This window comes from Eleginops maclovinus, chromosome 4 (genome assembly GCF_036324505.1).
Source record: "Eleginops maclovinus isolate JMC-PN-2008 ecotype Puerto Natales chromosome 4, JC_Emac_rtc_rv5, whole genome shotgun sequence".
NCBI lineage: Eukaryota > Metazoa > Chordata > Actinopteri > Perciformes > Eleginopidae > Eleginops > Eleginops maclovinus.
Window position 1 is genome coordinate 24,056,792 of NC_086352.1, and position 15,656 is coordinate 24,072,447.

Below are 15,656 nucleotides of genomic sequence, written 5' to 3' on the forward strand. Positions count from 1 at the left end.
TACAGGGGGGTGGAATTAGATTTTGAAGGATACAAAAGACTTAACGTAAGTATTTGCTTCCTCTGAACAATAAAACACAAATATACTTTTGATCACATAAGACAAAGAAAATCTGTTAATCTTTACTCTTGGGGAGGTGAAGAAAATATATTTTGTTTATATTTTTTAGGAATTTCAAAAATGAATAATTAAAATAACACGAAGATTCTTTCACATTGTGACGAAGAAATCCATCCAGCAGTTTATATGAAAAATGCATTTATTTTTACACCTTTAAAAAGCACATTTTTAAAGCACAAAGATTTACTCTGTATATAAACAACTCTCTTGCTTGGACTAAAAAATGGTAGCATTTGCACATTGTGCTTGAATTGTAAAGTCTTTACATCCGCTCTGGGTCTCCTGTGGTGTTCACGACCTCAGTAAACATTTTATTGCATAAATCACATTTGACCTCACTGGTCATGTGTAGAACAGATTGTGGAAACACAGAGAAAGTAACCAGTGAAATGAGGAAAAAGAAGCGGTCACACCTGTTACACAGTGAACAACAATAGCAGCTTTCTTAACGAAGGCCTTGCAAATTGTCCTAAGCGTAAAAAAAACAAAGCAATCCAAAAGATACGCAACCAAAACAAAAAAATAAACGGCAGTTGTGCTTTTGTCTATCTAGCAAACACCTCTCTCCACTGCAAATTATACCAACAGATGATGAAACATGTAAACTGACAGAAAAACATTTATAGAGATCTGCAGCTACTGGTTCTTTCCCCTCTAAAACAGTAGCTGACTAAATGCTATTCTATTTGCACACATCCCCTTTACGATAAGTCTTATTTTCTATCATCTATTCAACCAACATTTGAAAAAACAACATTTCTCAAAAGGCAGTGTCTCTCTGTGACGTCTCCCAAGAGACTTATCAGTGAATGCTAAATGGAAACTGGTTTGCACAAAAATAGAAAAATTCAAATAAACTTGAATCCATGACTTTGGTATAAACAAAATAAAGACAGTTATTCACTCGCAAAACTCCCATTCTTGTTGAAGTGTTCATGGGAAGGAAATACCACCAGGAAATTAAGAACAAAAAACCTTTTAGATTTTTAAACGAGCACCTACCTCTGTGATGTTTATCTTTTTAATTAAAAAAACGGAATATCAAAATGACTCCTTGCACCCACAGGGTAAACCCAAAGTCAAAATAATTGTGGTATAAACTGGAGAAAGGCATAATGTTCTGAGAAAAATACATAATTCAAGACTAAAAGTAAATATAGCGATAAAGTCATAGTACGCTTTGCTCTGAGAACAAAATGCAGTATGTGATTATTGAACTGGGTAGCTTTTCCTTATGTAGTAGTGTCTCTACGATACAACATATATGCAATATACTGAATTGTACAATTACTACTTTCGTTGCAAAAGACTTGGAAAGGAAAATTGTTTTCCTCACAATATTGTTACTCATTGCACATCATTTTATCTCTGAAATATTATACCTTCATTTAATTCTTGTTTTGTGGTCCTAATAATTACAAATACTGACACATGTTTCTGAATGCAGGGAGTTGGATAGAGATGAAGCTGTGAGGCGAGGGGAAGGAGATGAGTTTGATTCAAAACATGACTGAATGTTTATCCAAAGTTACATTGAATTGATTGAAAGCGTCTTTGCTTTAGTCTTATAAGCTCATACAACAAGTTGAAAGCAGAGAAACTGTTTTCATCTCCAAGTTTACATGAAAATGACCAGAGAAAATGTGGGGAAGAACAAAGCGGCCTGATGCTACTCCATTAATAATCTTTCAGGTAGATGGATGAAAGCCTTATTGAAGCTGAGGGCTCCACTTTGTTTTGTTTGTGAGTGCTGACTCATCCCTGACTAGCGTCTGAGCTGCGTGTGCGGGCTCTCCAGCCTATTAGCCTGGTGAATTGTTAGTGTCTTGGCGAGCTTTCTTTCTCCTCACACAGCGGTCAACAGGTCAGCGCTCAGATTAAAAGCGCTGAGTTCACGCCCCCCCTCCGACAGCAGAAAGGAGCGATGAGAGCCTGCTGGGACTGACAGCCTCTTTACGCTTGTCAAGAACTGACCCCGACCTTCACTTCTCCTAGCATTGTCTATTTAAACGTTATAATAAAATGAGGTGTTAGCGAGACAGCTGTGCCTCTGCAGCCCACATCTCCTTCTACCTGAATACACCACACTGCGTCTCCCACCACCTACACTTGTTTCCCGCAATTATCATCTGGAAGTGTGAGCTATAGAAGAACAGCGTTCTAACAAAGGTCAATAGCGGGGTATGGAAATGAATGGAAGTTTAGATAATGGTGCCGATGTTCAAACCAAGTGGAATAATAGGGATACGAACACTAATATCTCCCAAGTGATTAGTCAGAAGCTAAAGTGTGTCATTTAAATTAAGTTTAAAAGGAATATATGATAGTTTTTTTAAAGTCTTTCCTGTTTATATTTGTTATGAGGTGAAGTTAACTGGGCGTGTATTTAAACTAATCTGCCAGACACTTTATTAGACTTTATTTGTATTTTCTCATTTATCAGCTAAATAATACAAACGTTAAATGTGCCAGAGTACATATGTACCCAGAATAGTAAGAAAATATCTGTAAAGATCTGAAAAATGTTGGATAAATGATGAGAGAAGGCTTGTATTACTACTATAGTTTACACACTGGATTACCCGTGTCCACTTCAAGTCAAGATAAATAGATCTGGTTAACTGACAAAATCTAAATCACAACTTATTTCTATCTTTTACTCAAAACTGTGCAAATAAGACGGTGAACCTCTAGAATTCAAACTAACTAGCTGTTTTCAGTGACACATGAATTATTAACTTTTTTGTGACCAACTGAGACAGTAGGGCTTGCATCTAGCCGATAAAGGTAGCACACAGTTTGTAGTATTAAAACATGACGGTAACGGTATTACAGCTGCTAATGAGGATACATTATTAACGATCTGAGGGAGTGCAACTGGAACATGATGTGGCAGCGCGCTCCTAAAACAGTCACATAACTGAAGATGCAGTTGACTCTGACCAGATGTGGCCACACAACAGCTCTGCCAAACACAGGGGAATTGTGGGTAGAAGCAAGGAGCTTGTAGTGGAGCAGGTTTAAAGATCTGAAATCAGAAATGTTGTTGTGTCGGGTACCTAATGATTTATTTTAAAGACATAACATCATAATCCTTCCCCAATTATTTGTAATTAGTTTCAGGGGAAGAGATTCAGAAAGGTGAAAGTTGGTAAACTTGAAAGCCAAACAAATGTATCTTAGCTAAGAGCGTAAACATGGTGTACTTGAAAAAAAAAAAAAACTACTTGATGTAAAAGTTCAAAATTAATTCAATTTCCTTTTGAGGATTATGGAATAAAATGGGTTGCAGTGGAGGATTTAAATGCAAAATGTCGTCCAAATACTTATAATATATATCTAATATATTCCGTTTTATTTTTTAGTTTCATAATCTTTGCAAAATTGGGATGAAATGGTCAAAAATACAATTGTAGAGGAGTGGTGGATGCATCAAAGAATGTCGGTAATATGACTCAGTTTAAACAAAAAGGGTTTCATCATATATTGTTACCCCCCCCCCACAAACACACGCACACACACACACACACTCTGAAAATAGGTCTGTGCATAATTTGGAGGAGAGCTACAGTCAGTGTTGCAGGAAACATTAAACCTGCAGCAGAGCATACAATGAACTTTTAGTGTAGAGCTGCGGCTGAATTAACTTGTCCTTTAGATTATGAACCTCAACCAAAACTGGGACACACACACACACACACACACACACACACACACACACACACACACACACACACACACACACACACACACACACACACACACACACACACACACACACACACACACACACACACACACACACACACACACACACACACACACACACACACACACACACACACACACACACACACACACACACACACACACACACACAATGCCACCTTACATTCTATCATTTTCAGTATATTCATCTTTTTCAGTCATTCTCTCAGCTGTATGCTAAATGTGTGGTACAGTTTGTCTAGTTGTGCTTTGCACGAATCCCTTTTAAGTAATTTTTCCAGCGCTTCACCACGTCCTTAAAGACGGGCGCGTTGTCTATGGACACCAGCAGCTGCAGCTGGTTAATGTGCGTGGTGTGATAGTCCCAGCGTGCCAGGTTGGGCGCTGTGGCCAACATGAAGTGACGCAGGTCGTAGATGCTCCCAGACCCCGTGTCAAACAGTGGCAGCATGGCCTTCAGCGAGTCCATGCCACGGCTGAACAGCTGCCCCGCCTCCCGGCCAAGCTTTTCTCCGGCTGTCTCCGTCAGGTCGTGGAGCCCCAGCAGGGAATAGATGAAGCCGTTGAGGACAAAGGAGCTGGGCGTGGTGGGGTATTCTTCATACCAGTCGTATTTGTTCATGAACACAGCTTTGACCCCATGCTGCGCTGAAGGCACCTTGTAGGGTCCCACTGCCTTGAGGGCAGCGTTGAGGTAGCCCTGCTCCTTGGTGAGGAGGTAGGCCCTCACCAGGGTGGACATAGCCTGGCCCTGAGCCATGGCCGAGTACCAGCCAGGCTCCAGGGGCCGGAAGCCCTCACCCAGTTTACGGGTGACCATGATGGGCCAGCCGCCTCGCTCGTCCTGGTTGCGCACCAGCCAGTCGCTGGCGGCAAAGAAGGCGGCCATGTGTGCGGTGGTTGAGATGGTGACGTTGTCAACAAAGCCACGCCCGTGAAGAACTAGACGCACCACCCGTCTGGGCATGATCTGAGAACACAAAGAGTTAATATTATAACTGGAATAATGATTTGGCATAGGCTAAATGAAATCTCTATGTTCATCTTTTGTGTCAAATTTAACAAAATAAAAAGGAATAAGTTATATTTTACAAAAATCTATATTTTATCAACATCTGTTAAAATGTCCATCCGGGTATTGCTCTGTGGATACCATTAACAGTTATGTAGATTTAAAATGTTAAATGTTCAAATTAAAATAAATTATAAAGGATAATGTTAAGAGCTTCAACTAAATACTACTTCAATAAGTGGTTTTATTATTCATTGCTGATCGTTTTCTTTTTAATATATGAATATTTGTGTATATAAAATGTCAGAAAATAGTTACATGTAATTCACATGTTCGGTCCAAAACCCCAAAACGGCAGAATACAAGAAAGAAAGCAGCATTTTCTCACATTTAAGCAGCTGAACCCATGTATTCCTTATAACTAACAATCACTGAATGATCAACATACAGTATAGTTATTTTGTTATTTACTCAATATTTTTGCACTGGTCTAGTTACATAGATCTCATCAGCTGTCCACACTGAGTGTTTGGCAGTAACTCACCTTGGTGGCCTTCACAGCCTTGGTGTTGGACAGCCCAACGCCCTTCCTGAGGTCGGTGAGCAGGTCTCGGGTCAGGGTGCTCCAGGCGGTGCGTGGGCCGATGCCGTACGTGATCTCACGGTCTTTGAATGCGATGAGCAGTGTGCTGGTCACGTAGTGGATAGTGAACGGCGCGCCCTTCTCCGTGGTTTCCAGGATCACAGACACACTGCCGTTGGAGACGAACTTGATGTCCAAGCTGAGGATGAAGTCTTTGGAGTTCGCCAGCTGGAGGGAGACGCCTTCAGAGGACTCTGTGGTTGGGGGAGGAAAATATGTTAAGTACTTAAATTGAAGCAGAACAGAAGTCTTTCTTCCAGAGCAATTCGTCTGGAAAAACATGACTAACCTCATTTGACTGATTTTACAAACTCTAGACGATTACTGGATGACAGTGGACTATTTTTATCAGACTGACTGAAAGCTTTTTCAGTGGGTCTGTCTCCTTTGATGTTTTGTTTCAATGAGAGCTTGTCTTATCACCCACGTTCCCCAAACTGTCTGTACTCAAATGATCAATTACAGTCAGAAACATTCTGCGGTCAAAAACCTTCTCTTTTCTTGTGTCGTTATTTCCCGTATGAAGGGCCTAGCTGTGCGTGAGTGTGTGGTTGTGTGAGAGCATTGAACACACGAAGTGACAAGCTTCTCATGGGGAGTATAGTACAGATGTGTCACTGCACACATTGCTTAATTAGGCGTAGGACAGAAAGGAATTTAAAAAAAAAACAGACATGTAGGGAGAAGGATAAAAAGAAGAGTAGCTGATGGACTGCAGAAACTTTCCCATTTGCATCTCCAAATCGCTTCCCTACAAAGCTTAAAGTTAGAAACTCAGGAGAGATTCAGTTGTCACACTGCCACTGCTCCTATAACCATCAACTCAAGTGCCACCCACTTCAGATGCTGTTCTGAATGCATGTCAACTCTCTAAAACAAAAACAGTTTCTGGAACAATCTCTCCTTTGCCCTTGTTACGTGGTGTGCACAGCTAAAGAAACAACAACCAAAAAAATTTTTATAATGAAGGCTCTCAAAGGAGTATAGAAAAAAATGCAGGAGTCAAGGAAAAAAGGAGGGTAATGGCAGGATGGGTGGCCTCAAGTGCCCTTAACACCAGCCAAAGAGCGGAGGGAGTGAAAATGAGCCAATACTGAGAAGACAATTGAGAATCAGATCCCACATAACACCAGAAAGCAGAAGCAGACACAAAGACAGTCGATCATGAGGAGAATGGAGAAGAGAGCCAGTCTGGCAGGGGCCTCTGCAAGACTACAGCTCTTTAATGCACTCATAAATCCATTACTTAAGGCAATGCAGAGAGTAAGTGGATTTGTACTCTGGCCCTGTGATTACTCTGGCATCAATAAAGGATGGGCAGGGAATATAGACGAGATTCCACCTCTGCTCGGCTCTCTAGCTGTTAACAATCAGGCGGGAGGCAGAGATAATATGTAGCTACACATACGTCAGCGTCAAAATAATGCTTGTATACACAAATGAGCATGACATACGCTGGAAAACACATGTTCAGTGCGTGTTATGTGCGGAGAGAAAAATAATCCAACAGTCTTAGATTAATCATTAACATACTCTGGTAACTACGTCACGGCACACAGTGCCTACGAACATTATTAAACCACTTGGGAAGTTTCCATGTTCTGCTGCCAATAAAAAGTATTTTTTTTATCAATTAAAATTAAACTAAGATTTAATAACATTTTGTTTTTAATGTCTTTTTTTTGTGTCAATGGAATGGAGCAAATTGCCCATTTTCATTTCCCAGAGCCCGGGGTGAATTGCTTGTTTTGTAGGGGCAGATGTGCAACACTTAAATATGTTCAATTTACAATCCTTTACAAGGAAATATATCAAATCCCCAAGTTTGACAAGGATAAATGATGAAATCATTGGCATATTAGCCTGGAAACAGACAGCAATTTAAAGATAAAGGAATTAGCTGGACATTAATGTTCATGTCTATCGACAAATTGGTCTGAGTTTCTGCTCAGTCTATGTTTGGCTGTCTTACAACATTGTATGAAAGTAGATTTATTAGGCTTTTTTGACACTGATGAGCATCAAAAGACAACTAAAGAGGATTTAAAATAAAGTGATTTACCCCCTTTTGCAGCATTCACAGCCTTGAGTCTCTGTGTATCGGTCGGTCTCTATCAGACTCCGAACATTTCTCCACATCTGTCTCTGAAACTGCTTGAGCTAAATGAGATTGCATGGAAATCATGATATTTTAAAGGAGGCCCCCGATAATGGATTGTATTGATATCTGGACTGAAGATTTTCGTGCAATGGTGGTCAGCATTTTTCTGCAAAAGCCACTGAATAGTTTTACATTTAGTAATAATCTCTCTATATAGTATGTTTGTTAGCAGTCCGCCATTGCCGTGCAAGTTTCACAGGATTATTATTTTTTTTATTGCAAGACAGTAATGGAAAAAGTTTAAATTATTGACAACATCGTTATTAAAGAGACTCCAGGTGGTTTGTTTAAGTGTCAAAAAAAGTCTACTTTGTTTCAATGTTAGGAGACTTTAAATTAAAACTTCCTGTTGTGGTGAACACTTTTTTAAAAAGGCACTGCTTGTGTTGACAGCCGTCACTCAACTGTATCTCCATACACAGATCACCTCGCATATTCTGACAGGTTTGTACAAAATGCAATTCTAAACTCAGAGAACCAGGAGGGGATTCAGTAAATAAAGGTGCTCAGTGGAGGACACTGTGCAGGAAAGTGCAGATGGTAGGTTATTATCAGGGGACATGCGATTGATCCACTTGTCAGAGTATTTGAGAGGCTGTTCACCACCAGTGCCCTAGATAAAGTAAGGAGGAAAAAGACCTTAACAGCGAGAAAGAGGAGGAGGAAGAAGTGGAGGAAAGATAAACTGACAGAAAATGATGAAAACAGGAAAGGTTTGTATTACAGAGCAGATTACGGCGTTAACATGGATAGAGCATAATAGGATTGCAATGTTTAGCAAGTACAAGAGGGCTGAGGGGGGATAAGTGGGCGGAGATGAGTAAAGAGAGGTGGAAAAGTGACTGAAATCTGGAGATGGATGACCAAGATTAATGGAGAATGAAGCCTGCCGAGGGAGGGCTGAGGAGTGATGATGAAAACATGATGATGTCGAGGAAAGAGATGATGGCAAGTCGAGGCTGTGAGGCACGGTGACCGAGGAGCAGACACAGAAAGAAAAGTGTGGAGCGGAGGAATGAAAAGAAATTGTCGATGATGATGATAGGTTGAAAGCGGAGGAATTAGGAGGAGGGGGAAATTACAGGAGAGGCAGCAGCTCAACAAAAGGACCCACACACAAAGAGAGAAAGAATATCCTGGAAATATCAGCAGGAGATCAAAGGAGAATAAAGACCTCTCACAGTCAGCACTCGGTATAAGATTCTGACTTCTCCAAATCCCAAAATAACTCTGCCAAATATCTCCCCGCCTTGGTCATTTTGCAGCTGAAAAACTAGGCCACATCTCCAATCTTTATGAGAAACAGTCAGATTGTATTCAAAGTTTAGATACTATACTCAAAACAGAAGAACAACATCTGGAAATTGCCTTTAAATTTAAGGAAGATATTCTCAGACTATTAATGCAGTTGCGTTTACATCTTAAACACTTTAATAACAAATTAAGCTTGAGTTCTGTTCTGTATATAATTATAATATATTGCTGTTCCTATTGAGTTCCTCTGATCCTTTTTTCCTCTAATATGTCCTTTTGAGTAAGACAAAGAGATTTCTTTGAAAAAAATGACCAAGTTACACATATATTAATGTATTTATGAAGATATTATAAGCCCTTAAAAGTCCCAATAATAATAGATTTACTTGGTTTTTCTAAACGTTCAGCAGCTATTAGTGTTGCACTCGACTGTCATCTACCTGTTAGCTAGTCTGAAATTTAAGTGAGGTAAACCACCAGATCCTTGATGTATAAAACACTCATCACTCTGTTGGTGTTATGAACAGCAAGGCGACACAGCCCACTTCTTTATCGTCATCAAAAATGTCACACAGTGGTGCTTTCTCCTTCACAAAACCATTTTTGGCCATGTGTCAATCTAAAGATACCACAAGCATATTAAGCAGCAGCAGCCATGATTGTTTTTTTTTTTTGCACGTCAAAAAAATAACATTAATCGTGAACACTTGAGTAATGAGAAACAAATGTTCACCATATTAAACTCCAACTCGCTCTTGTGATTCAAACAACTTGCACTCTTTCAAATCTTATGTGGATCAGGCCATCAGGCTCTCACACACACACACACACACACACACACACACACACACACACACACACACACACACACACACACACACACACACACACACACACACACACACACACACACACACACACACACACACACACACACACACACACACACACACACACACACACACACACACACACACACACACACACACACACACACACACACACACACACACACACACACACACACACACACACAATTCCGTTTGGGACATAATGAAAAGGACATTATGAGTGAAGAGGGAGACGGTCCATTTTTTCCTTTTTCATTTCATGTTTTCCCTCTTTATAGAGCAATTTCTGGGCGCATAAGGGAGAAGGCTGCACACAATAAACCACTATACAGTCTGAGTGCCCTCAGTACCATATGAGCCTGGATATAAAGCCAGTGAGGTGGATACATTTAATTATATCTTGGACTTGGGAACATTGCAAAATGCCACCAAGGACAGTGCTATCCTTCAGTCCGTTGTATTAAACAGGGCCTATTAACAATACCTCTTATCTTGTAAATACTTCTAGTAAAATATGGTTCCTCTGTTGCTCTTGTAATATATTTTCTACTGACAATGGGTCAATGAAACATGTTCATTGTTTGTTTATTATCAAACTTCCAGTTATTCAAATACAGATAAATGACAATTGATAATGTTATAGCTGCCTGCTTTGGGTAACTAACTAAAAATCAATCTAACATACACCGTCCAGCTGCCGTATATACTCACAAGAACACCAAATGTGTCTGGAACAAATGCATTACCCCATCTGTTGTAGGAAATATTAAGCCTTTTTTGAGAAGTGAAAGAAAATATTTAAACACAGTTTTCCAAGTTTTATACCTTCAGTCCTTGACCACCTGTCTGAAACGACGAACTAAGTGTTCCACTGGAGAGACTCACCACACTGTTAGTGTTCCTGAACCACAAAAAGGAACATGTTAACTACCTGTCATTAAAGTCCATATGGCACGAACAACAGCTTTCAAAGAGCACTAACAGCCAGAGATTTATTCAGTCCTTTGACCAACAAACACAATTAAGTTTAATTGGCTCCAGCTGATGAATTCATTTCAGCCACTGATATTCATGCTGGATAAAAGTCTCCTCTGAAAATAATGTCGACTGTAGGTGTTTGTGTCTGTAGGACCAGCATGAATGCATTTAAACAGCATTAATATGTGACAATGTCTGACTAAGTGGACAAAACAGGCTGAAATGTGTGATGTTGCATCTGTTGGTTCTTAAATCATCACCATTTTCAGAGTTTCTCATTGTGTGGTGGGTCCACTGTCAAGCAACAGCCTGTCTGTATTGTCGCTCTGTGGCTCTGACTCACTGCAGAGTATCATCCCCCCTGAGGTGGTAGCTGTATATCAGGCCTCCTACAGTCACAGTTACCAGGAGATAAGCTCGAAGCCCCGAAGTTGTGCAGGCTCATGGAAAGTTTTACGTACCTGGAGCACTGAACTGACGCACAGAGGAAGCTCGGGTCTTGTCGTGGACACGGCTGAGGACACAACCTTTGGGCACGCTCCAGGGCGCAGAGCTGGCCCGGCTGTCTCTGTCCTCAGCTGTATCATAGACATCCACGTGGGGCGGACGCTCAGTCAGGTTTTTGCTGTAGTGGCTCAAGCCATACTGAGCGATCTGGATGGCGTAGAAGTATCCCTGAGGACCCCACTGTGTGGACAGAGGCACGCCTGGGTGGAAAAGACGGATGTAGAGAAGGATAATGTTAAATAAAGACAGACGATTACCTTCTAGAATATAGACAAAGATATTAAACCCTGTGGTTTTCTTCTTCTTCAATGTATCACTTTTAAAAGAAAAATGCTTTAAACAATGTGATCATTTTGTTAATAGAACATATTTATTTTAGGCCCTCTGCAGTCTATTTCAAGCAAATCCTCCTTTTAAGATAGCAGTTGTCATAACAGCTTATTTTGGTGCACATAAAGGTTATAAGCACAGTCATAACAATAAAACTGGGCTTAAATCAAATATAAAATGCGACTGACTGTGGCAATACAAAGGTTGAAACCTGGGCTTACTTATTAAATGCAGACACGGAAGACAAAAAAGAAGCAGAAAAAGGTTTAAAATAAACAAGCACTACCAGCTTTGGTAAATGATTGGATTGCTAGGTGAAATTCAAGCTAATCTACTGCATTTCACCAGATGCGAGCTTTCCTGTTCACACAGCCAGAAATAGCTCAGGCAGGAGAATCGTTCTGATTAACCGATAGTTCACTTAAACAACTTGTGACAGTGAGAGCACATGTGCAACCTGAACCCCTCTGAGAAGAACATCATAACACACTGATGCTATGGAGGTAAGAATGTGCCTGCTCCTCTAAAACTAATCACAACTGCATTCAGAGCTGACCACTTATGTTCTCCTTTCCTAATTGCAATTTATTCCCTTTTTCCTAACATGAAACATTTCACACAACATGAGACAGGTTGTTAATACAGCAGTACAGACCGCTGTCAAGCACTGTAATGACCGTTGCTAAGGAGGATCAAGAGAGAGAAAAGAAAGAATGTTAAAAGATGGAGCTCTGGACATCAGATAAATCACCAGAAGAAGACAGACAGGAAGTAAACACTAACAGGAACACGCTAAGTGCTCTGCAGTGTTTAAAGACTTGTTAGTCGAAAACTGTAAACAGACTTGAACAGTTAGAAAACCTCTATCAGTGCTGCCGTAAAGTTGATGTTGTCGCAGTTCCAGCCGGTGTGTCGTGGAACAGAGTTTTTTTTCTTAGCGGAAGAAATACGATAATTTTTAAGTCAATAAAATAATTTCAATTAATATTGGGAGTGGAGTCGTTAGTATGTTTAGTATCTGGCTCTGTATTCAGGCTGACCAAGATCCCGCCGCTTCGTGATCAGACTGTCGGGTGTTCTTTTCCCCATAATGACCGTCTCGCCGCCTTTACTTATTACTTGCTTAAAGAAGACAATTTGAATAACATATACAAAACAACGATTTATCAACAATGGCTAAATGTTTGACAGTTATGAATATGCACACATGTACAGTGCATTTCTACATCTGCCTACCAATCTGTTGTTCATGCCGTAATTAAAACACAAAGTCCCTTTTCACCCTTTTAGCAAGGAGCTTAAACAACACCCTCCGTCCACTCCTGATCCCCTCATTCTTATGGCCTGCATAGGCATTTCTGTGAAGAATTATTTCAGACGGACCAAATTCATTACACAAAACAATCATGGCCTCTAAACTGTAGAGCGGCAGTCACACTGCTCAGCAGAAGTCATTCTGATTTTAAACATGTTCCTTTGCAAAGTGCTGAAATGGAAAGCCCATTCACATAAATGTCATGAGTTGGTAATGACTTATTTTATATTCAATTACATGATTGAATAAATGTTCCAGAATCAGAGGATTTTTAAAACAACACTAACAACACACAAGAATGAATGCTTGGTCAGCATACGTTTTTTACTGGCTATTGTTTCTCTTGGTCAGATCTACTATTTCATTTTCCCTGAGGATGTCAATGCAGCTCCCTTCGAGGTTAAAGTGCCAAACTTTTCTCCGTGCTTGCCTCGTTACTGCCATCTCCCTTGACAACTTAAGTCAAATGACTGTCAAAATCTTAACAGTGTAACGCTGTGCTACTCACTGAATAACACCCAGTAATCCATATGGAATTGACTGTTAAGCCTCCACATATTTCATGACTCCAGAGAGCTGACTTTTCTTACAATCTCAAAAACTGGGCCCTGTACCAATTACAGGAGGCTCTAAGCCCACTGAAGTTAATGCAGCAGGAAAGTGTTCCACCATCTTATATTATGCAGACTTTGTTTTGTAGGTCAGCAAGCCTTTAACATCTGCATGAAGGTGAGTAGACTAAAAAGGGCATTTAGCAATATGTTTAATATTAAACCAAAATGAATAATGTGACGAGAAAGGTTGATTTTTTTGGGCTCAAAAATAAGAACCAACCTGGGCATTGCAACTTTCAGTTTCTCTGAAGTATTTGTTAGCGAAAAAACTCACATCATATCTGTGAAAAGCCAAAAGTGATACACTTTTCACATGTTCCTTGCATTTGAAGCCAAATGCAAAACAGCACAGATATAAAGCGTAATGCCTGATAAATTACTTCAAACCAGTTTTATTTATTTTTTGTCAAACTTGGTGTGATAATCAGAATCAAGTTTATTGCCAGGTACGTTTACACATACAAGGAATTTGATTTGGTGTCTGGTGGTGCGAACATAAACAATCTAAAAAAATAGGTTGTAAAAGTAGGTCAAAAATATAAAGATAATAAAAATAAGTATTTTTAACAAACTATTTAGCATTTAAAAAAAATGCTCAATTCAAACACTTACACCACATTTACATTTAAATGTACAAAGAACCTTAACAGCTAAAGCAAAAACAAGAGGAAAAGAAGGTTGTCTGTTTAAACATATGTGTGATTCGGAGTCATTGTGACCTAGCTGTAACTTCAACAGTATGCCACAGCGTCCTGGTTCAACAGACTATTCCCTCAAATCCACCTGCTATTTCACTAGAACATCACTCTTGGTCATGGTTCGGTGTATAGGTGTTAGATGGGTCACGCCTCATATATATGTCTGTTAGGGACAGTATGTGTTTTTTATCAACCAATTAAGTGGAACAAATGTGTTGTAGGGCTCTGAGTGTATGTGTGAAGAGAAAGATGGTTCAAGGAAAAGCGAGAGAAACATAAAACGAGACCGAGTTTGATTTAAGAGGGTGTTGTTACAGAGGATTAACTACGTCCACTAATGATAGCGCTCCGGCTGCTGGAGCTTCATTATTCTCAACTTTTGGTCTTTGTCTCATGAAAGCACTGCTGCAAAAACAGAAAGAAGATCTCCATTCCTAAGCCCGACTATTAAACTACAAGCTCTACAAGATTTGTGACAAGTAATGACACGTAGAGTCCTGCTTTTTTATGACTATCTAGGAAAAAACCCTGAGAGCGTAGTTCCGTATTCTGACAGGTTTTGATTTTAAGAAGAAATTCTGTGAAATGCCCTCAATTTGAAGATTATTTGGCATCCAAAAAGTATCAGTTTAAAAAGGCACAATGTGTGGGATTTTCTTTAAAATCAATGTATAGATAAATAGAAAAATAATCCCTCTCATTCTTCATGTATGACGCACTAGGAGTGTGTGAGGGTGTTAGTATCTGCAGTGACTCTCCTCTGCCTTGATTTCTCTTTCCCTTTCATTTTGTTTGAGATGTTTTTAGACGTCAAGCCTTGTAATGAGGTAGCGACCAGGTGTCAGATCTTAAGTATGCATTCAAAGGAAGCTACGAAGTAAAGACTCAAAATATAGCGAGGCTAAATGCCAAGTAGATAACGATGGTTCCAAAACTAGAGTGAATCTGGGTGTTGCTTCTACACACTGGTACTGCATTGCAACCCTGGTTAAGCAGGGCAAAATCTGAATGTTGTTTTTCAAAATCGCAAGGGAGAAATACTCATTGTGCCTTTAAATAAGCGAGTGAATGCTTAAATTAAGTGGGTGCCAAATGGTCTGAGTCCTGACACAAGTTACATCATGTTCCAGCAGAATATGGCAGAGGCTAAAGCGATGTAAACAACATTTAATGAAAAACCCTCAGGGTAACTGTTCCATGGGTAACATGGTGTGTTGGGAGTGAAATGCTCCCATGACCTTGTGTAAGCCCTTTGGTAACTTGGGTTGTGACAAGCTCATTAATGAAGTGCTATTTTCACCTATAAAAATATGCAAGTTGAAGAGAGGCGTGTGAGCTGGGGCGTGAGGAGTGCTAAATAGGAAAGAGCCTTGGGCTTAATTAATGAACCTTGTTAAAGTATGCAAGTGTGTATGCAAGTGTCTAGGCATGGAAGTGTTTCCTC

General features: G+C 39.9%; 1 protein-coding gene across 1 annotated transcript in view; it reads right to left on the reverse strand.

Moving 5' to 3' along the window:
• Nucleotides 1–241: 241 nt before the first annotated feature.
• The window catches only part of glceb (glucuronic acid epimerase b), a 54,186-nt gene continuing 38,771 nt past the window's right edge, over nucleotides 242–15,656 (reverse strand). Inside the window, exons 4-6 of the mRNA XM_063882363.1 lie at nucleotides 11,210–11,455; nucleotides 5,406–5,698; nucleotides 242–4,819 (exon numbers count right to left, since the gene is read on the reverse strand). Coding sequence (XP_063738433.1) covers nucleotides 4,088–4,819; nucleotides 5,406–5,698; nucleotides 11,210–11,455 — 1,271 coding nt within the window. The 3' untranslated portion in view covers nucleotides 242–4,087. The remainder of the gene's footprint in view (nucleotides 4,820–5,405; nucleotides 5,699–11,209; nucleotides 11,456–15,656) is intronic.